This window comes from Leuciscus leuciscus (genome assembly GCF_965113295.1).
Source record: "Leuciscus leuciscus genome assembly, chromosome: 16".
NCBI lineage: Eukaryota > Metazoa > Chordata > Actinopteri > Cypriniformes > Leuciscidae > Leuciscus > Leuciscus leuciscus.
Window position 1 is genome coordinate 27,257,649 of NC_138740.1, and position 24,756 is coordinate 27,282,404.

General features: G+C 35.4%; 3 protein-coding genes and 1 long non-coding RNA gene across 13 annotated transcripts in view; 1 reads left to right on the plus strand and 3 right to left on the minus strand.

Moving 5' to 3' along the window:
- Window positions 1-473: 473 nt before the first annotated feature.
- Window positions 474-13,794, minus strand: LOC309477104 (beta-1,3-galactosyl-O-glycosyl-glycoprotein beta-1,6-N-acetylglucosaminyltransferase 4-like). Of its 4 annotated transcripts, none has more exons than XM_082140260.1 (5): window positions 13,614-13,794; window positions 13,142-13,199; window positions 8,263-8,362; window positions 5,933-8,158; window positions 474-1,562 (listed from the first exon to the last, which is right to left on the minus strand). In XM_082140260.1, the coding sequence occupies exon 4, from the start codon at window positions 8,011-8,013 to the stop codon at window positions 6,901-6,903; it is 1,113 nt and encodes a 370-aa protein (XP_081996386.1). In that variant the 5' UTR covers window positions 8,014-8,158; window positions 8,263-8,362; window positions 13,142-13,199; window positions 13,614-13,794; the 3' UTR covers window positions 474-1,562; window positions 5,933-6,900. The 4 variants fall into 4 exon arrangements, with proteins under 4 accessions (XP_081996386.1, XP_081996383.1, XP_081996384.1 ...); XM_082140257.1 differs by having other exon boundaries at window positions 5,933-8,164; XM_082140258.1 differs by lacking the exon at window positions 13,614-13,794 and adding an exon at window positions 13,412-13,595 and having other exon boundaries at window positions 5,933-8,164.
- LOC309477127 lies at window positions 1,551-5,493 on the plus strand. 4 transcript variants are annotated; one of them, XR_014198533.1, is made up of 5 exons: window positions 1,551-1,941; window positions 2,238-2,277; window positions 2,467-2,548; window positions 2,751-2,913; window positions 3,610-5,493. It is a non-coding gene; the product is annotated as an uncharacterized lncRNA (long non-coding RNA). The 4 variants fall into 4 exon arrangements; XR_014198531.1 differs by having other exon boundaries at window positions 1,551-2,277; XR_014198532.1 differs by having other exon boundaries at window positions 2,238-2,548.
- Window positions 13,795-15,692: 1,898 nt separating the features above from the next.
- On the minus strand, window positions 15,693-17,940 carry gnrh2 (gonadotropin-releasing hormone 2). Of its 2 annotated transcripts, XM_082140282.1 has the most exons (4): window positions 17,778-17,940; window positions 17,378-17,517; window positions 16,004-16,087; window positions 15,693-15,821 (listed from the first exon to the last, which is right to left on the minus strand). In XM_082140282.1, exons 2-4 carry the CDS (start codon window positions 17,513-17,515, stop codon window positions 15,783-15,785), a joined length of 261 nt encoding a protein of 86 aa, XP_081996408.1. In that variant the 5' UTR covers window positions 17,516-17,517; window positions 17,778-17,940; the 3' UTR covers window positions 15,693-15,782. The 2 variants fall into 2 exon arrangements, with proteins under 2 accessions (XP_081996408.1, XP_081996409.1); XM_082140283.1 differs by lacking the exon at window positions 17,778-17,940 and having other exon boundaries at window positions 17,378-17,544.
- A 3,775-nt stretch (window positions 17,941-21,715) lies between these two features.
- ptpra (protein tyrosine phosphatase receptor type A) overlaps window positions 21,716-24,756 on the minus strand; it is a 33,585-nt gene continuing 30,544 nt past the window's right edge. For all 3 annotated transcript variants that reach the window (XM_082140236.1, XM_082140235.1, XM_082140234.1), the window contains one exon: window positions 21,716-24,461. In XM_082140236.1, coding sequence (XP_081996362.1) covers window positions 24,387-24,461 — 75 coding nt within the window. In that variant the 3' untranslated portion in view covers window positions 21,716-24,386. The remainder of the gene's footprint in view (window positions 24,462-24,756) is intronic.

The window sequence follows — 24,756 nt, forward strand, 5'->3', positions numbered from 1 at the left end:
ACAAGTGAAGGAAGACAGGCGATATCCACGGAATACATGTGAATAAAAGCCTAAATTAAATCTGTCCATCATATAAAGCGATCGTGTCTGTTCATCATATAAATCGATCGATTAGCTTGATGATCTTGTAATTACATATTTTAAGCGTCAAAGTGGTAATTGCACGGAAGGACAGAAATCTCTCTATTTTCAATAAAAATATCTTCATTTGTGTTCTGAAGATGAACAAAAGTCTTACAGGTTTGGAACAACTTGAGGGTGAGTATATGATGAGAGAATTTTCATTTTTTGGTGAACACCCTTTAAAGGAATTAGGGATGCACCGATGTGAAAATTTTGGTCGATACCGATAATTCTTTATATTTGAAAGCCGATAACCAATATATTGGCCGATAAATCTAAATTAAAATTTTATATAGTTAAAAAAATTAAAATAATTATCTGCAAAAAAGAAAGAAAAGGAGAAGTGAAAATAAAGAAAAAGCTTTTTTATTTTACCAAAGGAAATTCTTTAGCATTTACTTCCTGTTGATATCAGCAAAAGCAGTCTAATGCTCAGGGGTGAATTCACAAGATATGCACTTTTGCACATGCTATTTCAGCACAAAAACCTTTTTTCACTAACCATCTAGAATCTAGCTTGACCAAATGCAAGATACAAATTTAAATAAACTTTTTGGCAGCAGTTATTCATCAAATGATAGTCAAGCACATTTTCTGAATGTTAAAGAGCTATTTATTTGAGGTGTCTGGATCGCTGGGGTCCCAGTAGAATATGCCGGATCACAAGCCTTCAAAACCGCAAGATGAGAAATTGCATTGCAACATGCAAAATTAGTCAAGCTCTAATTTATTTTGGGGTTGTTTTAATCATTGCATGATTCCTTCTGTGAATCAGGTGCAAAAGCAACCCAGGTAGCACATGCAAATTCATTCCTGGTAATTATTGCATACGTTGCTCTGTCAACATAAAGCTTTGCTTATCTATCTATCTATCTATCTATCTATCTATCTATCTATCTATCTATCTATCTATCTTGACCTAAAGACATGGACGATCCAGTGAGTTTGATTCTGTAATTGTGTTTACAACTTTTGCTCAGAGAGAATATTTTTGTCAACAATTAACAAGTGTGTGCTCCTTTACTTTTCAATATTTTATTTTTATGAACTGGGTAAATGTATTTGGGCTCCTTCACTTTGCTCCAATAAAATTCACATTTTGTCTCATTATGTTACAGTTTTTCTCAGTCGCTTTGGTGCATTTCTCACATCACTATTTACATTTGCACAACAGTTAATGCAGTTCTCAAAACAATTAGTACAACCTGCAAAACCTAGTTGAAAACCTGCAAAAGCGTGTCACTTGCTCAAAATGGATAGCTCATTCCTCAAAAGCAAGTATTCATATCAATGAAAGTGTCAGTGTCATCAAGATGAAGAGTCCTGACACCATTGTTTATGAACAAGATAGTCAAATGGCTTTGTCATGTTTTCATTATGACAGTTTACTCTGTAAATGTTTTCCAATGCAAAAAAGTCAGATCTGTAAAATCCAATAGCTTTCCTGACTCACATATACTTAGTAAACTTTACTCAGTAACATAAAATACATACTTCTTACTAGGTTTTGTTGAGTTACAGTCAATTGCAGGGTGAAAATAACAAGTTACTCAATCGTTTGAGTGACGCTTACTTGAAATAAGCAAGTAGCAACAAAGGATGCAATGACGTTACTAAACCAGTGAGAGGCAGCAGTGAAATAAAGCATGCCTAATGTGCAGAAAAAACAAAGAAGAAGAAGCGGCACTTGTGAGAGCATGCGCAATAGATTCTGTGCGTATTTTATTTTCGGCGCCCATTTTGCAGATGTGGAAAGACTTTGACAGACTACCTACATTTTTATCTGGAGCTTCGCTACGTTTTTGGAATAATAATAAGGTGAGTAATCAAGCATGCGACTTTTGTGTGAATGTTTTTTTTTTTTTACTGTCTGTCGCTAATTTTTACTGATTTCCTTAATGTCTAACGTTACCAAATAATTTAGATAATTAGAGCTTGAAGAATATGTTTTTTTTGTTTGTTTTTTTTGCGCATAAAACTATCAGGTACCATAACAGTTCCTGGAGTGCCTGAAAAGCGATTTATTTTTTCCAAATGTAAGAATTATGGTTTTCTACTTTACCATTTTCACTGATGCATTCTCCTCTGTTGGCATTGGTTTATACATTATTAAGGTTCCAAATCTGGTGAAATGGTGCACGTCTACAGTTAAAGGTAACCTGCAGCTTATGCAGAGATTAAGTATGTGATGCTTTTTGACAGTATTTTTGATTTCACAACAGCATTAAACTATTATTTTTTAAATTGAGTAAATTCAGATTGTAATGCAAGCACTGTAGAGTGATTTTTATTTTTTATTTTATTTTTTTACTCGAACTCAACTGCTTTATCACTGCATCAAAGATGGACCAGACCTTCTCAATGCAAAGACGTGAAATTGTGGATGCAGATGGAGCAGTGGTCAGCTCTTTTTACAGAGAGACAAGTAAGTACTTATTCATACCCTTTTCCACCATGAGAAACCACATTCTGTTTAGGTTTGGCTTTAGAATTGGCCTGTTGGCCTGACCATGCATTGAAAGATATTTTTTATAAAGATCAGAAAAATCAAAAATAATTGTTCATTGAAAGATTTCCACACTGTCCCATGCCTTTTTTCTTTCTTTTTTTTTTTGCCTGTGTTTTAGGTGTTTGCAGAGTTTAACAGGATAGTCCCCACAGATCTGCAGACTGCAGAGTAACTTTTATGGTGCTGTGGATCGCTACACACCACTCTTTGTCACAATCTTCAAGTCTTCAAGAAGCATTGGAGAGAAATTAGATGAGCTTATGCAGCAAATTAATACAGGGGTGAGTTTACTGCAGCCTTAATTTTTTTAATTATTATTCTGAGTTGATCATGGTTTTGCTTACAATCAATCTAGATGTTGTCTAAAGTGTTGTGGGGTTTTGTTGATAAACTCTTTAACTGTGGACTGTAATCTTAAAGGATTAGTTAACTTTCAAAAAAACATTTCCTGATAATTTACTCACCCCCATGTCATCCAAGATGTCCATGTCTTTCTTTCTTCAGTCGAAAAGAAATTAAGGTTTTTGAGGAAAACATTCCAGTATTTTTCTCCATATAATGGACTTCAATGGCTTTCTTATAATTTTCTAACAAAATTATTTTTACTGTAGTTTTAATTCAATACCTTGCATACTTAAAGGGATAGTTCACCCAAAAGTTAAAATTATCCCATGATTTACCCACCCTCAAGTAATCCTAGGTGTATATAGCATTCTTCTTTCAGACAAATACAATCAGAGTTATATTAGAAAATGTCCTGTCTCATCCAAGCTTTATAATGGCAGTGAATGGCCGTATATTTTTTCAAGTCCATCAAAATGCATCAATCCATGATAAAAGTGCATCTATCCATCATTAAAATATACAGCCATTCACCATAAATCATTTTTAAATTATACAATTTTAATTTATAATTGATAAATCATGCCTTTTCACTTTTCTCTGTTGTAATATTTTTATTGTTTGGTTTCATTCAGGTATGTGATGTTGATGAAGCCTGGGCACAACTATCTGTTGGGGTGCTGACTGTCATTGATGAAGAACAACTTCCCTCTCTAAATAAACTCTACCTTTGCCCAGTGTCTACTGCCATCATTGTTGAGAGAGGTATTGTAATGGATAATCTGCAGAACCTGCCTCAGGCAATTTGCATCTATTTTGGTCTGTCTTATGCTTTAAATTTGGATTACCCAAAAGACATGAAAAATACTTTTAACTTCATTCAGAAATTGATGCTTGCTTTGAGACAGAACAAACTCTCACCAAAACTGCAATCTCTGAACAATCTCCTGTTGATTAATCAAATGTGCAAGATTGATGATGTTTGGCATTAGATTACATTTGTTTATGACAGTGGAATTAGATTAGTTGATAGAAAAATAAAAGGGAAACTAAGCCACTTCTTTAAAATTGTCAGCCCATTAGTTCATGAGCAAGTTAAAGGGTTAGTTCACCCAAAAATGAAAATTCTGTCAGTAATTACTCACCTTCATGTCGTTCAAAACCCGTAAGACCTTCGTTCATCTTCAAAACACAAATAAAGATATTTTTGATGAAATCTGAGAGTTTTCTACCTCCCAATGACCGCAACGTCATTGCAACTTTCAAGGCCCAGAAAAAAACATCGTTACAATAGTCCATGTATACAGTACTTCAACCTTAATATTATGAAGCAACAAGAATACTTTTTGTGCGCAAAAAAAACCCCAAATAACAACATTATTCAACAATCTCTTCTCTTCCACGTCATTCTCCTACGCTGTTGACGTAGTGTAAACATCTCAGTGCTTCTGGGTTCTTTGTCAGAACGTAGGCTTATTATTGGCCAGCATCACACATGACCAGCGTCAGCCAATAATAAGCCTCAATCTGACGTAGAACCCAGAAGCACTGGGCGTTTACACTACGTTAACAGCGTAGGAGAATGGCGTGGAAGAGAAGAGATTGTTGAATAATGTCGTTATTTGGGGCTTTTTTTGCACACAAAAAGTATTCTTGTTGCTTCATAACATTAAGGTTGAAGTACTGTAGTCACATGGACTATTTTAACTATGTCTTTACTACCTTTCTGGGCCTTGGAAGTTGCAATGACATTGCAGTGTATGGAGGGACAGAAACCTCTCAGATTTCATCAAAAATATCTTCATTTGTGTTCCTAAGATGAACAAAAGTCTTACGGGGTTGGAACAACATGAGGGTGAGTAATTACTGACAGAATTAACATTTTTGGGTGAACTAACCCTTTAAGAATCTGTCAGCGTATTCATTTCTAATGTACATGTGTGTCAGAGACATTGCTTTTTCATCGTTTAGGCTTAAATGATGAAATACTATTCCATCGTTAATGAATGTAGCCACTTTTTTTGCACTTCTATATACCAAGTTTGGTCTCCGAAGTGTTATTGATTAAAGTGAGTCATTGTTATGTATTGAATTGTTAAAGCTGTTTGTTGAGAATCTGTTAGAGTCAGGGTATCGTCTTTAATATATTTTTTTTTATTCAGATTTTATATACATTTACTAATACGTTATTAAAATCAAAGGTTGTATTTGTTAACATTAGTTAATGCACTGTAAACTAACATGAACAATGAATAGCTGTATTTATATTAACAAAGATTAATAAATACTGTAACAAATGCATTTATCATGGTTAGTTCATGTTAGTTAATACACTACCTAATGTTAACTAATAAACCTTATTATAAAGTGTTAATGTTTTTTGGTTTTTTTCCCCCAAAAAATGTAAAAACCTAAAGTGACTATTTACATAAATTGTATACCCCAATGCAAACTTGTGTGGACCACCCCTGTGTCAGTTGTTTAGAAAACAAATACAATAAATGTACCTTTGAACTGTATCATTGCCTTACATTTATTTGTCCAGTTGTAAATGTTATCTTTGTAAAATTGTGAAAGTATTCTCAATGATATATAATAGATGATTGATAGCACTTAAGTTATTGGAGTAAAGCTTACTTGCTATTTTAAGTGCAATCGGTTTGCATGGTTTTAACAAGTAAACTGGATTGCTTTTGAAGTAAAGTAAACTCAGTAATTCCAAGTTGTATGCAGAAAACATCAGAGTTAACACAACTAGCATAAATGAGTACATCTAAAGTAAATAATCAAGTATACTATACAAATTAGTTTTAAGTTACTGGAACTCTCTTGTAAGTGTACACTACTAGAAATGCACTTGTTAGTACTACATACTATTCCTATTTCACGTTACTTAGTTTTTTAAGTGCAATCGGTTTGCATGCTTTTTTTGAGTAAGCTGAACTAATCGGATTTTACAGTAATGCTCAAGGCAGCACTGTATACTATTTGCACAGCCATTTGAAAAATACAGTAAAGTTACACATTACTGTATTTAGTGAGGTAACTGAGTACAAGACACTGAATATGTATGTTTCACATTTTTACTGCATATGCTCTTTGCAATTCTAATTTGTTCACAGCATTGTAAAAAAAAAAAAAAAAAAAAACCTTATTTACAACAAACATAAACTCCCTTTGGGTAGGCTTGTGCACAACTGGAAACAATATTGCAGTACATATTGGAACTGAACATTGGTTGCAACTAATGCTTCACACACCCCTTCTCATCAGTGAAAGCTGAAATTCACCTGAGAGAAATTGTTCAATTTAGGAGACATTTTCAGAAAAAAAAAAAGATTAAAAAAAATGTGTAAAATTTGCTTGACAGATTTTGACAACTAGTTCAACATTTTTGTATGTAATGACTCAAGCAATGAAATGAGGACTATTAGTTTTATATTATGGAATGACTATTCAGCATTCACAAGTATAGTTAATTTTGACTGACATGACATAAGCAAATTATAATGTTATAAAACAGCAGAGAGTTGTATGAAAGCAATTGATGCATGTCCAAAAGCATTTGCAATTTGTTGGAAGGAATGAGAAACTGCTACTATGATGTGCACAAATGACTAAATGTTGTGGAGGTTGAACTAACTGTTGTGCAAATGTAAATAGTGATGTGAGAAATGCACCAAAGCGACTGAGAAAAACTGTAATGACATGTCTCATAAACAAAAGAACAAGTGTTGACCTAAAAGAGAACTGGCATCAAACCCTAAAACTTTTTTTTGGCAAAGAATCGCACTTCATGCAGGCTAATAAACAACACAATAAAAAGTGCATTTTCAAAGTAACTTCATTTGGATTTTCCAAAAATTACAATATATAAATTTTTTTCACCAATGCAAAAGTCTCAACAGTAGAAAAATAAGATCATTTCACTGCAGTTTAAGACGCTTTCTTAAAAGTATCTCTTCTAAACATTCCATAAGAACAGGATCCACTTTTGGATCTACTTTATTAGCAAACCAGTGGCCGTAGTTTAGGAGCCATCTGAGCTCAGCAGCACCATAAATACACACTGCTCGCACATGGTCTCCAGTGCACGGTGGGTAAAGATTCTCTTCTAAATATGACCACTTCACTAGGCGAGTTTTACTTATCAGTTCTGAGATTTCAGGATCAGATCTTGGCACCTCACCTGGTACTCCAGGCACACGAACCAGAGTCGCCCAGAAATGTTCGTCAGGCGAGTATGTGTCCTCAGACCAAGCCAAGAAATCCCTGGCTACGGGACTCCAGTGAACAAAAACCACAAATTCCCTTGAGAGAGTAAAGTATGCGCTGCCCACAAACATTTCAATGTTGTAAGGTGGTGGAGATTTCTCCTCAGAAGTGGTGACTGGTGTTTCATAGTACTCAGAATTGTTATTTTTCAGGATATGATGAACACTCCAGCGCCATTTCTTTCCTTCAGGCCGCTTGCTCTCCACCATGTTCCTGCCTTTCAACTCCTTTAGATCCGACACCAGCTCAGCGTTTGTCCGCAGTGGAAAGTCCTGACCACACAGGTTGATGACATACTTCCACTTTACCTCAGAATCTAGCAGGTCAGACAGGCAATTCAGATCTGCTTTGAGTCGTGAGATGCCTGCATACTGAACCCTCTCCAGTTTAGAGGCAATGAAGACGTTGGGGATGCAGCGGGCCAGACCTTTCATTGCTGAAATAAAGTCAGCTGAGGACTTCAGATCATAATGTATGCAATATATGTTATGCGGCATATAAATGGCCCTGAGTATCCGCTCCACAAGAGCTGCATCCTGGTGAACAACCAAAGAGTAAGCAAGAGGAAATTCACGCTCAAATTCAGTGCCTTGAATCGCATCATAGCCGTGCGTCGCAAACTGATCACAACTAGAGGTGGCATCAGCGATAGTCTGGTCAGTTGCTGATACATAGGTTTTTTGCTTGCGGATGGCTAATGTTTTGCCCACTTCCACTGGTTCCATTTCATATATTGCTGTGCAATTAATGCCATATTGTACCATAAGCCGTGGCCTCTCAGAAACTCTAGTTTTCTGTCCTCCGCCTTTATTGAGTCTTGAAAAAATGATAGTGAAAAAACATATAATAAGTACTAGTGTTACAAAGATAAATATGGCAGTTCTCAGTTTGAGGTGAAGCCAAAAACTTCTCATTCTGTAGAGAGAAATGAAAGCCCATGTTAGTCAAATTCATGCAACTTTAACCAATAAATTTGATCTTGTGTATATGCTATATAGGAAGTGTGGTCACACCTTTGCAATGCTTTGAGGTATTAAGATGAAACTTGCTCAGCATTGGAAATATCCTCTGAGTGAACATGACCATGAGTTTGGTGAGCATGAGCAGTGCCACCTGTTGCCATACAAAATAGAATAACAAAATATTAAAACTTTGGTATAAACTTAAGCTTCAAGTCTTCAAATTTTCCAGAATGATTGAAGAGTGTTATACAATATACATATATCCAGGTTGAATGGATTTACATGATGTTTACATTTTGGTAACCCACTCCAGGCTACGTTGTTTCAGGCCGGCTTTTAGTCTGTGCATTGCTTGGACTGCGTTTGTAACTATTTTTATTGGCACAGAAGAAATATAGGCTACTAACTGTATTTTTTTTCTTAGCACTTTTTTTTTTTTTGTCATCCACACCATATCTCACAAAAAGCTCATATGACACAGCAGACTGTGAAGTCTGAACTGCAAGAGCAGCTTTAGGTATCACACACTGCACTGAAACAACAGCAATAATTCAGACTTGGTCAATGAAACTTGGTTTCATGTGACAACTGGAATTAAAATTGCAATGGACATGATAATGGAGCAAGTAAAATAATTCCACATGTCTGAATTTGAAGTTGTTGGAAATATCAGAATTAAAAGTGGTTCTCTCTGCATTTGTTTCTGTCTCAGGTTTACTTCTGCAAATTCCTCGGAGGACGGATGCCAGGATGGGCCGGACTATAGGTATGTTAACCGATGACCGTTTGACCGATGGTTGACCGTATCAACGTTAACCGATCAAAGTTGTCGGTAAAAAAAAAAAAAAAAGTCATCTCTAAATTAGGCTATTATAGACAGTGGACTAAACGCTACTACAGTTAGCCATCTCATTCCAAGATCTTTTTGTGTGAAGTGAACAAAATTATACAAAAGAGTTGTTCTGTCCGTTATTAGAAGGCACACAGTGAGTTAGACCTGCCTTGGCCGGTGCGTCTTTTACGCATTCTGAAGGTGCCTGTTTTATCCATTGGTTTTATCGTGTTGCAGTCTATTAGGCAACATTCCGCATAAGATGGGCTTAGATTTGGAAATACATTACATCTACATTTCAGTGGTAACAGATAAGGAGATGATGATCATCATCTTTCTTTATTATTGTTAGCACTACCTCAAACTAAAGCGGCGTCTCTTCGGAGCTGTCATTTTCTTAAATGAGCCGCGGCAATGTTTCAAATGAGCTTCTAACGCTAGACAAACGCCTTTATTTTCAACGCGATCACCTTGTACCCAAACCATTTCGAAACTAAGGAGCCATTTGTCCTCCGATTACATACAAGCTCCTCGGCGCCGCGTTTGTAGGACTCATGTTTCGCGCTGTAGGGGATTTTAAAAAAGTGGTGGGGGGTGTACACTCCCTTACACCAACTCATGGGAAAACACTGTAATATCCATATGAATGCTACAGTCACAAATCAATGATGCAAATTATAAAGCAGAGACAGACCTGCTATTAAATTTCAAAATGTTAAAACTTTCTGACTGTTATTAGAGTGGTTGGGGGGCCCCTGATTTCTTAACATACCACTAATAACAGAAACATCATAAAAGATCTGCATAGGTGGCTTGCATTGGAAGATTGCTGAACAAACAAAGTGATTATTATATACATGCATGCATTTCTTCCTAATTGTGATTGAATATTATTATTACTGTTATTACAAGATTTATTGATGCGTACCATCCATTTGATTATTTAGGTTACACCGACCTCTTGTTGCATTTCCTTTGAATAATTCAGACCAAGAATAATTAAATTCCACTACCATTTAACATCACAGTGGTAGTGAAGAATTGGATATTTAAAATGGGACCACCCTACCATACATGACCTTGAGAAACACTTGAGACCAGATGTACCATTCGCACTTGCTGACATGAACATGATATTTTATATTGAACATGACATGATTTTGTTTTGTTGCATTATGTGTTCCTATGCATTTCCTTACAACTTTAAGTTCATAAGTGCTCAATTGTGAAGTGGACATTTAAGATGCTTTTCAGGTGTCTCACACAAAGCAGTGTGAACAAAGGAGAACCCCTTCATCCATTGAGGTCTGCCCAGACAACCCCACTGCTGGAGGTGACAGGATTGGTGCAGAAGGGTCAGATTATCATCATGGGGAAGGTGCCAGAGAAGCAGAAGTTTCTCCATGAAGGAATGGCACATCAACTGAACAGGTCACAAAGGTCCAGATTGACTATGAACTCTACTCACATCACAGGATCACAGGAAGAAAACCTGAATGCATTCATCCACCTGCTGGACTCAAGCAACATACACCTGGTGAAACCAGCCCTCTGCAAGCTTCTACAGATGCTAACATTGAAAAGACAATTTTCGGGTAACATCTCAAGGATTACAACAAACGTTTATCAGTGACTCCATGGGGACTCATTTGAATTTGACCCACGGAGTCAAGGAGGGAAAACTGTAAGAATTGAGAAATTAGAAAATGGCGGACAGTCTGGTTGAACAGCGACCAGACCCTGAGAGGACAAAGGACCTCTCTGGAAATTAACATTTGAACTCCCCCTTGTGCACTATCGAGACGAAAATCTCACCTCTGAGTCATCCTAATCTACATTTCATTCCCTCATCCCTCATCCCTCACCCCCTCTCTCTCATGCTCAGATCACCTGAATTCACCCAAGAAAATATATAGTTTAATGTGAATTATTATCATCGAGTATTGTACATTTTGGTATCATTTGAAATGTCTCAGTGCGACTGGTACAAATGTCTCATTTCCAAATAAGTCAAACAAAAGGTAATAAGGTTTTTAAGAGTTTAGGGATAACTGGCACACAAAGGAAGGTGGTCTCCTGGCAAATGGTCTCACATCGCCAAAAGGTGTAACCTCTGAATGCAAATTTCCATTGTTAGAAGATGTTTCCATGTGAAAGAGGTTCTGTCTATATAATGGAATGCAACGAGAAGATCGGGGCCTTTTTGTAACTCAAGTTGCCCCATGATGCTAAGAGTGACTATTACTTAAGAGTAAACTCTTAGCATCATGTATCTTAATGTTGGGTCGGGGCCTTTCTGTATTTCAGATTAGCCCGTGAGGCTGAGAGTAAGACTCTCAGCTTCATGTATAATGTTGGGTTCGCATCTCTTCTCTTTATTCCAGAGCATTTGATGTTTGTATCGATTATCTTTGAATTGATTATGAAATTGGCATGATACATTTACCTGACATAATACATTTTCATTAAAGAGTTAAAAGGAATAGTCAAACATTCACTCACATTTAATGATGCACAGATATCATTAAAACCTTTTCATTTATGGAGTCAGATGAAATAACGAGAGCGCGGCCGATCGATAACAACCAATAACTTTTGGCCAATCGAGCACGAGCCTTACAAAAAGGATGTGTAGCGTGAGAGCGTCACTTTTCACACGCTCTCATGCCACACATCCTTTTTCTCACACACAGAATGACACAGCCATTTAATGACCATAATATAGGCTATACGCTATAGCACGTTAGTTGGCTAGAAAAAAAGATCTATAGAGAGTATTTTGCTAAATATGTGTACTATATTACATATTTATTATATTTGTACTTATATCATTAAATAAAGTTGTTATTATCATTTTAAAAACGCATTATATTTAGCTAAAATGTTAGTGACAATCACAATACACTTATTGTGATGCAATTAGTTTTTATTTTTTTTCAAAACTGCTTAATATTACCAAATGAAATAAAGCGTAACCCATGAAGAGAAAACGACTGTGAAGCTTTGGGGGTGTTGGACTCGATCTCCTCCATCTGTGTTTTGATCATCGTTCTGAATCAGATTAAGCTAGTCTTTGACAAAAATGTGATTTTCTCAACTTTTTTGTTTAAAATGTTGCCTTTCTTTATGAAACTTACCATCATTTAAGTGTTGATAAAAAAGGATGCATGAAGCTAATAAAATGTTTTAAAAATTAAAGTACAGTTAAAGGTATTTTTCAAGTATAAAAAATAATATCTACATTTGAACATAGTATACTGCAAGTGCAAAAATAATAATGTTATGTTCACTTAAAGAAAACTTAAAAGTATACTTGCAGACAGTATACTAAACTAGTAGTTTACTGAGAGTAGGCCTACACTTCAGTGTGTACTTTCATAACCTAAAAAATGTAGGCCTACTACTTGTATTAAAATAGTAAACTAAGTAGTTTACTACTCTTACACTTAGTAGGCTACACTTAAACGTTTACTTTTATATACTAAGTATTGAAATACTACACTTACAAGTTTGTTACAAGTAGGCTACACATTGATATTAGTATACTTACTACATGAAGTAGCCTATACTTAAAAATATACTTATGTAAATATACTTTATCTATACATAAAATGAACTTGAAGTATACTTCTTTTTCGTAAGGGACTAAGGGTATACTGACAGAATTTATTTTAAGCGAATTAATGTTCGTGCAGAACTATATGAGAACACATTTATTCTCTCGCGCGTGCACATCACGCGTTCACAGTAGATGAAGTGACCCAGTTCAACTTTAACTTTAGTAGTTTCTTGTGGCTTTAATTACCTCGTTGAAGTATAATTATATTTGCTGTTCAACTTCTCCCACGGCGACACAACAGCCCATTTGAGGTAAACTCTGTATATAGCCTAATATAGTAGCCATTTGAATTCTCACGTTTATAAATGCAGAAAGTCAAGTCAATTTGTATATCATTTTGGCATATGTTTTTTGTTTTTGCAAATGAATGTAGTAGGTTATTCATAAATGCTAGTAAATTTCTTTACATGAAACGTTATTAGTGTTCTACAGAAACGTGTAAGCGGATTTGACTAAATTATAACATTAGTGAAACTTACTATGCAGTTACATCGACGTCCTCCGCAAACATGGAAGTGAGATTCTGGAGCTGTAGTTCTGGTGAAATATTAATAATAATAATAATAAAATATTAATTCCACATCGACAGATGACAAACTTAAAGGATTTACAAAATTCCAAGACAGTGCAGCCCAGAGAAAAGTATAGGCTAAGTGCATGCATGTTGAAAAATCCACTCGGTTTGCTGATACTGGCAGATACACACTGCTTCCCTATTTCAAATCTATTTTTAACACACCCAGACGTACAGCAATAAATTCCCGAACGATGAGATACACTGAGTTCAGAAAAGTCCATTGCCATATGAAGACATGACGTTGATATTATAAAGAAATAACATTTATCTTTGACACGATTTGCCCAAAGACAGTTTATGCCTTAGGCTATCTATAAACTGCATTCAGTAAGCTGGAAAATATCCAGCCAATAAAGTATTTTGCCTTAACTCACCTCTTTCGCAAGAATGCAAGCTATCAAATGACTATCACACATCTGTTTTTGCTTATGACGGCGTTAATGCAAGAGAAATAAAAAGTGATGTTCGAAGAGTTTGAGCAGTTCATGCCGAGTGGGATTGTTTTCACGTCCCTCCTACTAACTGTAGCCTAATCACATATGGCTTACTTCATTAACTAGCCTACATGCGTGACAAAAAATGTGGGGGAATATACACAAGTATCTTTTGACTTAAAAAAAAAAAAAAAAAAAAAAAATGTTGTTGATGTATTACTTTACATCTGGTGGCAGTGGGACAATGTATTGGATTTGTTAAACCCAGAGGATGTGCAACAGGTTTATTGTTATGGGCCAAATGGTGGAAATAATATCAATTTACATAATAAATAATAAGGGAATTACTGTGACTATATTTGACCAACTTCATCCTCATTGTTAATAGTTGTGTTTTATTGAGGACACACACACACACACACACACACACACACACACACACACACACACACACACACACACACACACACACACACACACACACACACACACACACACACACACACACACACACACACACACACACACACACACACACACACTCCACATATATGATTTTTATACTATACAAAACTGTATATTCTATCCTCTACCTTTGTACAGGGTTCACACACACACACACACACACACACACACACACACACACACACACACACACACACACACACACACACACACACACACACACACACACACACACACACACACACACACACACACACACACACACACACACACACACACACACACACACAAGGACCAAGATCAAAGATACAAAATGTGTGATATTCGGGTATACCTGAACCACACACACGAAATGCTGTTCCATTTTCTAAGTTTGTGCATACATGACAGTTGTGGGCTTCCTGTGCACAGTGACTTCCTGTTAATTTCAGTTTTCAGTCAGTCACATGAGCTAATTTGTATTACGAAAACAATAGAGAGAGAAATCCACTGATCCTGAAAAGTTCCCCTTTAGAGCCGAAGAAGGTTGAAAACATCCAGCATCATGTCCCCCCTCTCTCTCTCTCTCTCTCTCTCTCTCTCTCTCTCTCTCTCTCTCTCTCTCTCTCTCTCTCTCTCTCTCTCTCTCTCGCCTGCAAATATTCTCTATCTCCTCATACCAGGGTCAACAGATGTGTTTATTTAGAAATCACGAGTTATATTGTCTTGGTCATTTCCTTTCTATTGTAAAACCTGATTGCAAGATAGTATTTGAGTGAGATGTGTAGCCTATATTCATAATGTACCAAAAGAGCCATGGTCTTGCATTTTCATTTGACAGCACATGCTTTATTACATAATTATCATATTGGCTTGCATGACATTGATTTTAGTTTTAACAAGAATGTCAATATTAACTTGATTATTCGTGGGCCTTATACATTTTGATAAGTATGTCCATTTACGCCATCTGGTGGCTAAACAATAATACTGCCGAATCAAACGATATATATTTTGTCATCCAAGTAAACAACTTTAAAATGTAAAAAATAATACACAATAATATATATATATACTTTAACTTTTTATGTATGTGTATATATATATATATATATATATATATATATATATATATATATATACACACACACTTTAACTTTTTATGTATTTATATATAATATAATATATTATATAATGTATATTTAATATACTAACATATTTTAAAATATAATAAAATAAAACATAATATATTAATTTGCAAACTCTAATAAACATTATTTCCCTAAATAAATAAAGATGTTTGCCACTTTTTTTGCAGTTGATACCAGTTATTTTTTGATATATAAAACAACATACACACACACACACATTAGTTGTTTAGAAACAATTTCTCTATGTCTTGTGCAAATTCTGTGAGCGTACCTATAACTAATACAAAAAAGACACTGAACAATTAAAACAAAATACCAAAATAAAGCCTTTATTGTAGGAACTGCTGCAAATGGTTACATAATGCTGGCAGTAGGTTTACTCACAAACAGAACAAAAAATAAAAAATCACAGAAAAAAAAAATGTATATTCATATGTTTGGATGTAAATGCAGGTCTAATGTGTTTGCTGGAAAGCTTGTTTCTTTGGACAAGGGCTGATGAGTCATCTTGGTGTCACTTTCTCTTTTGGAAATCCCGTATGAGGGCATCCAGCTGTTAAAGCCATTGAAACAAGTTAGTCATGTCTTAGAGAAATACTCAATATATTCTGTAATGTCTAGCTTATGCAATATATATATATATATATATATATATATATATATATATATATATATATATATATATTATATATATATATATATAAAATCAAGCCAAAACTAGAGCTGTATACCCACCAGTATTGTCTTCAGAATGTTTCTTCCCTGGGGTCTCAGGTAGCTGCATTTTCCTGCCTCACAGAGTTTAATTTCTCCTGAAACCTGATTTTAAAGTAAAATAGAAGGCAATGTGATGGCTTAAAGTTCATCAAAATACGTCTTTCCTTAAACAAAGGCTAAGCTTCCACACAAACTCTCAATCCCATCAAGAAACGTGACACTAAAATAATGCAATAAACATTCATTGGTAACACTTTACAATAAGGTTTCATTAGTTAACTTGTAACTTGAACTAATAATGAACTGCACGTACAGCATTTATTAATCTTTGTTCATGTTAATTTCAACATTTACTAATACATTATTAAAATTATTAAAAAGTTGTATTTGTTAACAATGGTTAATGCACTGTGAACTAGCACGAACAAACAATGAACAGCTGTATTTTTATTAACTAACATTAACAAAGATTAACAATACAGTAACAAATATTTATCATGGTAAGGTCATGACTCATGTTAATACATCAATTCATGTTAACAAATAAAACCTTATTGTTACCCATTAATTAACAATGTAGTAATAAGAATAAACATACAGCTCAATTTAAAAGTTTGAGGTCAATAAGATTTTTTTTTCTTGAAATAAATTAATACTTTTATTCAGCAAGGATGCTTTAAATTGCTCAAAAGTGACAGTGACAACATTTATAATGTTACCAGCATTTTCTTTTGAACTTTATATTCATCAAAGTATTAGGGCTAGAAAAAGAAAATTAGGCATCATAACCGTTTTTAACATTGATAATACGAAATGTGTCTTGAGCAGCAAATCAGCATATTAGAATGATTTCTGGAGAATCATGTGACACTGAAGACTGAAGACAGATGCGAATCACAGAAATAAACTGCATATTAAAATGTTAAAATGGGAAAAACATTATTTTACTTGTAATAATGTTTCACAATATTACTGTTTTCCCCCCCAGTATTTTTCAATCAAATAAATCATAATGCATAAGAGACTGTTTTAAACATGACAGAATCATAACCAATTCACTTTAAAAATAAATGTTGATTAAAAAAATAAATGATATAGATCTTTAGTGTAAATTAATAATTAATACTTTTTACTTAAAAAAACCCCAAACATTTTACTGTAAATTACTTAAAATAAAAAAAATTATAATAAAAATAAAAATGTATATATTTTCCCCCTTTTAAATCTAACTCCTCACAGTATATGAAAAAAAGCAACTTACCACATGATAACCAATCAGTCAACTAATGGTTTTTCATTAGAAATGATGAAGAATTTTACATTGTGTGCCACATCACAACAAGACCATGCTTTTCTAACTGTCTTGTACTTTCTTTAGTAATATTCACACACCTCTGATGTATCGTAAATGTCTATCTCTCGCTTTCCTCCAGGGTACCAGCCATGAGACCAGTGCTGAGAGCTGGCAAACTGGGCACTGAGACACAGCAACATCCCCATCAGCACAAGCAGCCTGCAGATGTGCACCATAACTGAGGGAAGAGGACAGGTTTATCACACAAAAAGAGTGAGCAATGACTGCACTGACACATTTAACAGTCAATCAGGTCTAGGTTTATCAGCCTAATAACTTAAGGGGAAAAAATTACTGAAAATCTCTAGACAACATGATGATGGTCATGTTTAAAAGACAACAAAGCACAATGGATTACTCCGAATTACTGTCAATACATCAATAACAACCAAATACATTTTTCAATCACAACTAAACAAATTTAAACACTGTTCTTACCTTTTATCTATTGGCACGTCTTCTCTTGAAGTGTCTTCTCTAGTAGTTCCTCTACTGTGAAGTCCTGGTCTTGGTGAACCTGATATGGTCTGCTTTCCCTCAAGTGAACGGTTCTGTTCAATCACAGAGCTTCTGAGATGCGCCTGCAACTCATTCTCTGGAGTCTTCCTCCTCCTCTTCCTCACAATTTATGTTCCACACCAGATCTCCCCTCCCTGTCTGAAAACACACTCACACACACTCTGACCTCCCTAGTCCTCAAACACTTTGCTCATTGTGGTTCCATTGGGAGGAGAGCATGTGGAAGATGAGCACAATCCCAATTATCATCTTCAAACACTGTTGACCCCTATCTCACAAAAAAAAAAATAAAAAAAAATACACACGTCAATGTACACATGAGTTACGCCCAGAAACATTATGCAACTACATCACACCTGCGTAAATTTGAAGCTATCCAGCAGCTAAAAAAAAAGTGTCACGACCAAGTGTGCAGATGTGCTAATTAAAGAAAAGGGAAAAAATGTCTAAGCACTAGGGAAATTATTATATTTGTTTTATATTTTTTATTTATCGAATTGTATATTAGGCTATTGTATATTCATTTAGGATTTCATTTAAAAAAAAAATTTGACTCTTCATTTTATTTAATATACTTACTATTTATTTATTATACATTATACTAATATACTATATATATATATATATATATATATATATATATATATATATATATATATATATATACAAAGATCATGCCAAAAAAAAACAACAAAAAAAAAACATTAACTGTTCAAAAGTTTGGGGTCGGTAAGATTTTTGAATTTGTCTCTTATGACCAAACCTGCATTGAATTGTTCAAAAATAAAAACCGAAATAATATGAAATATTATTATTTTAATTAAAAATTATTTTGAAATGTAATTTATTTCTGTGATGGCAAAGCTGAATTTTCAGCATCATTACTCCAGTCTTCAGTGTCACATGATCCTTCAGAAATCATTGGATGCTGATTTGGTGCTCAATTAACATTATTTAGATTGATTATTATCAATATTGAAAGCAATTGAAATCATGATGCATGTTTTTCCATGTCATTTTATACATGTTACTGTGTTTTGATCAATTGAATATCATCCTTAATAAATAAAGTTTTAGTTTCTGACAAAAACAAATAACAAAACAACTATAACAATTTATCTTATTGACACCACATTTTTTAACAGTATCTAACAAAAGAGGCTATTCTCTGAGGTCATCTTTTAAGATATGGTACATTTTTAAGACATTAATTGTGCCATCAGCTGTCTAAATTTGATCATTGTATATTTGTTGTACATGCATAAAATATTCAGTGAATTACTGTGTGTAATTCTGTGTAGTTTTCTGTGCGCTGTGTGTAGCCTAGTTTCCATTGCCAGGTAAATATTTCTACAATTCCTCGATTTCTGAATTGTTGTTATTATATATGATTGAACGATGATTTTATTCTATGAATTGGATTTTGAATTATTGTTTTATTACCTGGTCAATAAATTGTAAACATTTGATTTTATTCTGACTGACTCCGAAATTGTTTCTCAAGTAGATTAAACGGATTCGTATGTTACCACAAGTCTGTTGGTCAGGTGTTGGTCGACTTATATCTGTAGTAGTGGCCATACCTCTGCCTGAAGTAAACGTTACTTTAAATTCAACTGTAGGCTATACAAAAACCATGGGGGCTATACAAAAGTATCTTTGATTGTGTAAGCGTGAATGCGACCAACTCAGGTACATAGCCAATTACCTGACCGAAAACTGACGAGCTTGTGATCGTGAGACCCGTGTTAAACAGAAGACGTGAGGACCTCTGAGCGACATAGTTTCCTAATATGAACGGGTAAAATATACTTAAAGGGGTCATATAATGGTACATGCACTTTTACAAGTTGATTGTACTGAAATGTGTGTTGGCAGTGCCTGTACACAACCATCATAAAATGATAGAAATCCATCCAGTGTTTTTTTTTTAAATCTTCTTATATGTTTCCCCCCATCTCAAATCAAGCTGTTCGATTTTGTGACATCACAAAATCGACGCCCCTCCCACGATTGTTGATTGACAGGAGCGTTTCAACACAGACCTGCCCTTGCTCGCGAGCGAGCTGTCAATCATAGCCCGCGCGGACCAGCGCGTCATCATTGTTGATTGCTGGAGCACTGAGCAGAATGGCGTCTAAGCGATTGTGGTGTTCTGTTCTTGGGTGTAATAACGAACACAACAGTCATGTTGATGTTCCTAAATCCGAACCGCTGAAGACGCAGTGGCTGAGTTTGTTTTCGAATGGAATATTCCCCACGATCAACGTCAATGCTTTCATGTTTGCGCGAATCACTTCACACACCAGACTGCTTTACAAACGAGGGTCAGTAAAAAGCTGTTTTTGCTAAGAAGCTGCTCCTGAAAAAAGGATCGGTACCAACTATTCGTATTCCTGCTGAGTGTAATTTTTGAGTAGTCTATTTTAACACTCAGGGTACATTACGGCATGTTTTCTATGTGCGACGTTCTCAATATAATTCATAATCCCACGTTTATAATGAACAACGCGTTATGGTTATTGTGTTATTGTGTTACAAACAGTGTATGCACAGAACAGAGGGGCGGGGTGAGCAAAGCTCATTATCATTTAAAGATACATGCACTTAAACAGCGTGCTGAAAACAGAGCTGTTTTTGACCAGGTAAAATTAGTGTTTTCTTACAATACTAATGAGAATTTTTAAAGTATATTACAAACTTTTAATTTAGACCCTAAAGAATCATATTAGCTTGTACAAAAATGGCATTATATGACCCCTTTAAAGTGTTTAAACATGTAAACATTCGCTTACATTTAATGATGCACAGATATCATTAAAACCTTTTTCATTTATGAAGTCAGATGAAATAACAAGGTAATACATATGAGAAAATGTATTTAATTTAATCGTGTTGTGTTGCGTGAAAGGAAAGACAGTAACACGCAGAGTTCTTCACTCGTTCTATCAGAAACCGGCATTGGACCGATTTAGACGCGCTTACAAAGTGGTGACCCCGACGTCAAACATTCTGGATGAGCATGTTTCATTCAACGAGTCAATGTCTAGCTAATTTCCTCTAAGCTGTAAAAAGTGGCCACCGTGACCTCACATCCGTCGTTTGTGACCCCCTGACCCTACACTGGCCCAGAGGGAAAAACACTGTGCAAACACTCCAGCCAGACCGCAGTGTTAATTACAGAGGAGGTCTCTCTCGAGGTGATCAGAGCAGAGAATGTGACTGACGCCGTACGACTGACTCATCACAGAGTTTCAAGTTCTGATTGAGTTCCTGTCAAACAATGTTTAAACACGCACAGGGGTCTGCTCGGATAATCCATCCACATCCCAGGTTTGACACCAGGTCTTAAGGGTCAGGAAGGATGGAAGACAAGGTGACACAAGGTGACGTGACTCACTCCCTGAATTTACCCCTCAGGGATCAAATATGTCTTTCCTTGCTCAGAGATTCAAGATATTACAAATGCAGTTTATAAGAGATACATATATACTAATTCAAAGATTGAAAAACATTCTTCTTAATAGTGATTTTGAAAACAGTTGTGTTGCTTAATATATTAGTGTAAACCGTGATAACTTTCAATTCATCCAAGAATGCAAATTTTTTTTGATACATTATAAACACATTTTGTGAATATGTAAAAGCTTTTACTGTCACTGTAGATCAATTTAACGTGTCCTTCCTGAATAACAATATTATATATATATATATATATATATATATATATATATATATATATATATATATGTATATATGTGTGTATGTTAAATCTCGCTGACCTTAAACTTTTGAATGGTAGATATTCAGAAATGCCAACTATACATTTCTAAAGTTTTGGAGATACACACAGCAGATAAAATCTCAAGCACTTTTATTAGGTTTGAACAGTATCTTGTTTAGAAAGGCCGTTTGGCATTATATAATTATATATAATTTGCATCATATATATAATTATATATACATATATATTCAAATTTAACAAAACACTAGAAAAAAAGATGCAAATTAAAAAATAAGCTTGTAAGACAATAATAATACCGAATTAAAAGCGGGGGGAAAAAAAACATCTAATACATTTCAAAATGGTCCCAGTACAGTTTAATATACAAGTATCTTAAAAAAAAAGTGAGAAACATAAAAATAAAATAAAGGCAACAGATAGGAATGAATTATAAATAACCTTACATTATGTACAGAGGGGTGCATAAAGAGTAAAGAAAAATAAGAAAGGGGAACGTTTTAGGATTCATGGAACGTAAACAGGCTGTGGTTTAAAATTTAGAATTGATCCAATCGAAGACAGAAAAGTTTCAGATAAAATCCTCAAAATGGGGTTTTTGGAGAGCAGAATTCCTTTATTTTTCAGTCGTTCTCCTCATTCTTTCATTCTCTTATCTGAGCAGGCCGTTTCAATGTCACATTCAACAGGAGAATGAAATGAGCCTCCAGACACGTGGCTTCCCTTCTCGACCAGAAGATCTAGATTGCTCTCCATACATTAAGAGCTTAAGTTTTGAGGGATTTCAACCTGAAGTCTGGAGCAGGTGAAAAAAAATAAAATAAATGCATGAAAATCTGACACACCAAAAACACAGAAAAGCAACCAACCAGTAACAGTTTGGTTTCCATTACAGATTATCATACGCCATATGGGCCACAATGTCCGTCTGTGAGACTGGGAGAACACGGGCTACAAAAGAGCTGGCGGGAATATGCTTGAAGCTACAGGAACGTGATGAGGCACTTTCCCACCTCTGAAGAAGGATCCTGCCCCTGAGAGGCTGCTATTGGCACAGTGTCTCATGTGGAAAAGGTTAGTGTGACTTTAAGCAAAAACGCAACAGTCGACTCACACAATATTCAAGCAAATCCATCAGCATTTCATGGAATATCAAGCCCGTAAGAAGCTGTACTAGAGATCCATAATTCTTTAATCCGTAACATTGTGGATCTGAAATAACATAAAAACAGTTTCCATCGAGATCCCTGTTAATATGGAATGACTGACGGGCGTGTGATTTAGAGCGACACCCATTGGGTTTACATACATTTAGGAGCTAAAACATACATTTAATATAACTTATGTTTCCTGACACAAGGACGTGTGGAACGAGGACTTAACCTACATAAAACATTCGCTGGAAAATAACTTTCTTTCCACTGACAATCAGCTTTACACGTTCAGCTTTAATCACATCACTAGTTCAAATGACCTAAATGTAAAAGACAATCATCCTACACTGACCTTATTTATACCATCTACCTGTTCTTTTTGCAAGAAGTTAAAATTACTCTACGGACTGAAAGGAACGTGTATCGATCTAACTGGCTCAGTGGAGCAGGAAAGGGCTCATTGACTTCTGCACAATGACCGAAGTCCTTTACACGGGCAGGAACAGATGATCAGGTGATCATGTGTCATTTTTTCTAGAACTTTCTGGATTAAATTTGCACCAGTACCTTGCAAGTAGACGGCCCGGCGGGATCATTTAACTTTGAAAGAAGGAAAAGTAACTGCCTGTACATTACGAACCCTTATTGTCAAGTACAGTTGTTCCAGACATCCAGGCAAGTAAACGCATCACTTCCTGGGTTACAATCGCAAACACAGAAGGGGGAGTCCGTTAAGCTGTATTTCCTCTGATCTAAAAACTAAGGGTTTAGTTTTATCTGTCTTTTTAAGTTTCCTTTATCTTCCTGTACAAGGCAGAACACAAGTCGGGTCTGGCAAGCAAAGTTAACAAAATTGACACCACAAAGACACACTTGACAGTCTAAACATCTTACAATTCTAAGGGATGCCTTAGACACGCCCCCAAAAAAGGTTCCTGTTAAACACTCAAAATGTTATCCGTCACTCCAGTGAACCCAATCAAAAAGCACAGTGAAGTATTTTCTGCGAACGCATGCGTTTACACTGGCTCCGCGATTGGTCGATTTTGCCGCATTGTGCGTTACGTAGCTACAAGCAACAGCAAAGTGGGATTGAGCTGCCATTCAAATCGCTTTCAGTCACTCAACTGCAGAGAAAGAAGGAATTTTCTTGTAAAAACACCCAGTGAAAAAAAAAGCACCCTCATCTTGCTACCGCTCTTTCGCGTCTGTCTCTATAGCGCCATCTTAAAATATTCATGTATGCATTTATATACCAGTAAACTATATTAAGGTCACTCTAAAAACCGCAACAAGAACGGCTTCTAAAACCAAAAACAGACAAACAAAACAAAACCAAAAAAAATAAAAAATACAAGAGCATATTTACACTGAGAGAAATGGGTAAGGGCCTTATTAACAAGAGCAATATTACAAAATATTCAAGAAGGCATCTCTAATGGTGTTTTCTTTGTTTTTGTTTTCTTTCCAACTTCGGCAGCCAACGTGTTCTCGTGCTTGCCGGCCAAAGGATTTTTTGATTCCCTTTTGCTTTGCGCTGGCAGTACGTCTCATTGAGCTGTTTACGTGAGAGTGTGGACGTGAGTGCATGACTGGGAAAGTCTGTCCGATTTTCTGCAGGTGGACGTGGCTTTACTTAAAGTTGGCGTAGTCAGAGAAGGCATCAATGTATTCCTGGACCACTTTGTAGCAGAACTCATACTGCTCCTGTGGGGAAAAGCAGGGAAATATGAGTTGAGAGGGACTTGAGATGTTTGGATTAAAGAATTAGAATCAAAACCAGACAAAAAAAGGGGTGTAGGAACTATCTAAAAAAACCATCAGCATAGACCATGAATATTAATTAGGTGCTGTAATATTAGACCAATAGTCAGCTAGCCGTCCATTGGTGAGGCAAACGATTGGCTGAGGCTTCTGCTCGATCTTAATAAAAAATATTTATAACAAAAATTATAATTATAAAAAATTATAAGAGAGACAGTAAACAACAGAATTTGAGTGT

Excerpts from the sequence above, each read along its gene's own strand:
- gnrh2 (XM_082140282.1), bottom strand. The coding sequence starts at position 17,515 with ATGGTGCACATCTGCAGGCTGCTTGTGCTGATGGGGATGTTGCTGTGT. Across the intron at positions 16,088-17,377 it reads ACATTTACGATACATCAGAG|GTTTCAGGAGAAATTAAACT; the intron begins GTGTGTGAATAT and ends CTTTAAAATCAG. Across the intron at positions 15,822-16,003 it reads ACATTCTGAAGACAATACTG|CTGGATGCCCTCATACGGGA; the intron begins GTGGGTATACAG and ends TGGCTTTAACAG.
- LOC309477104 (XM_082140259.1), bottom strand. The coding sequence starts at position 8,163 with ATGAGAAGTTTTTGGCTTCACCTCAAACTGAGAACTGCCATATTTATC.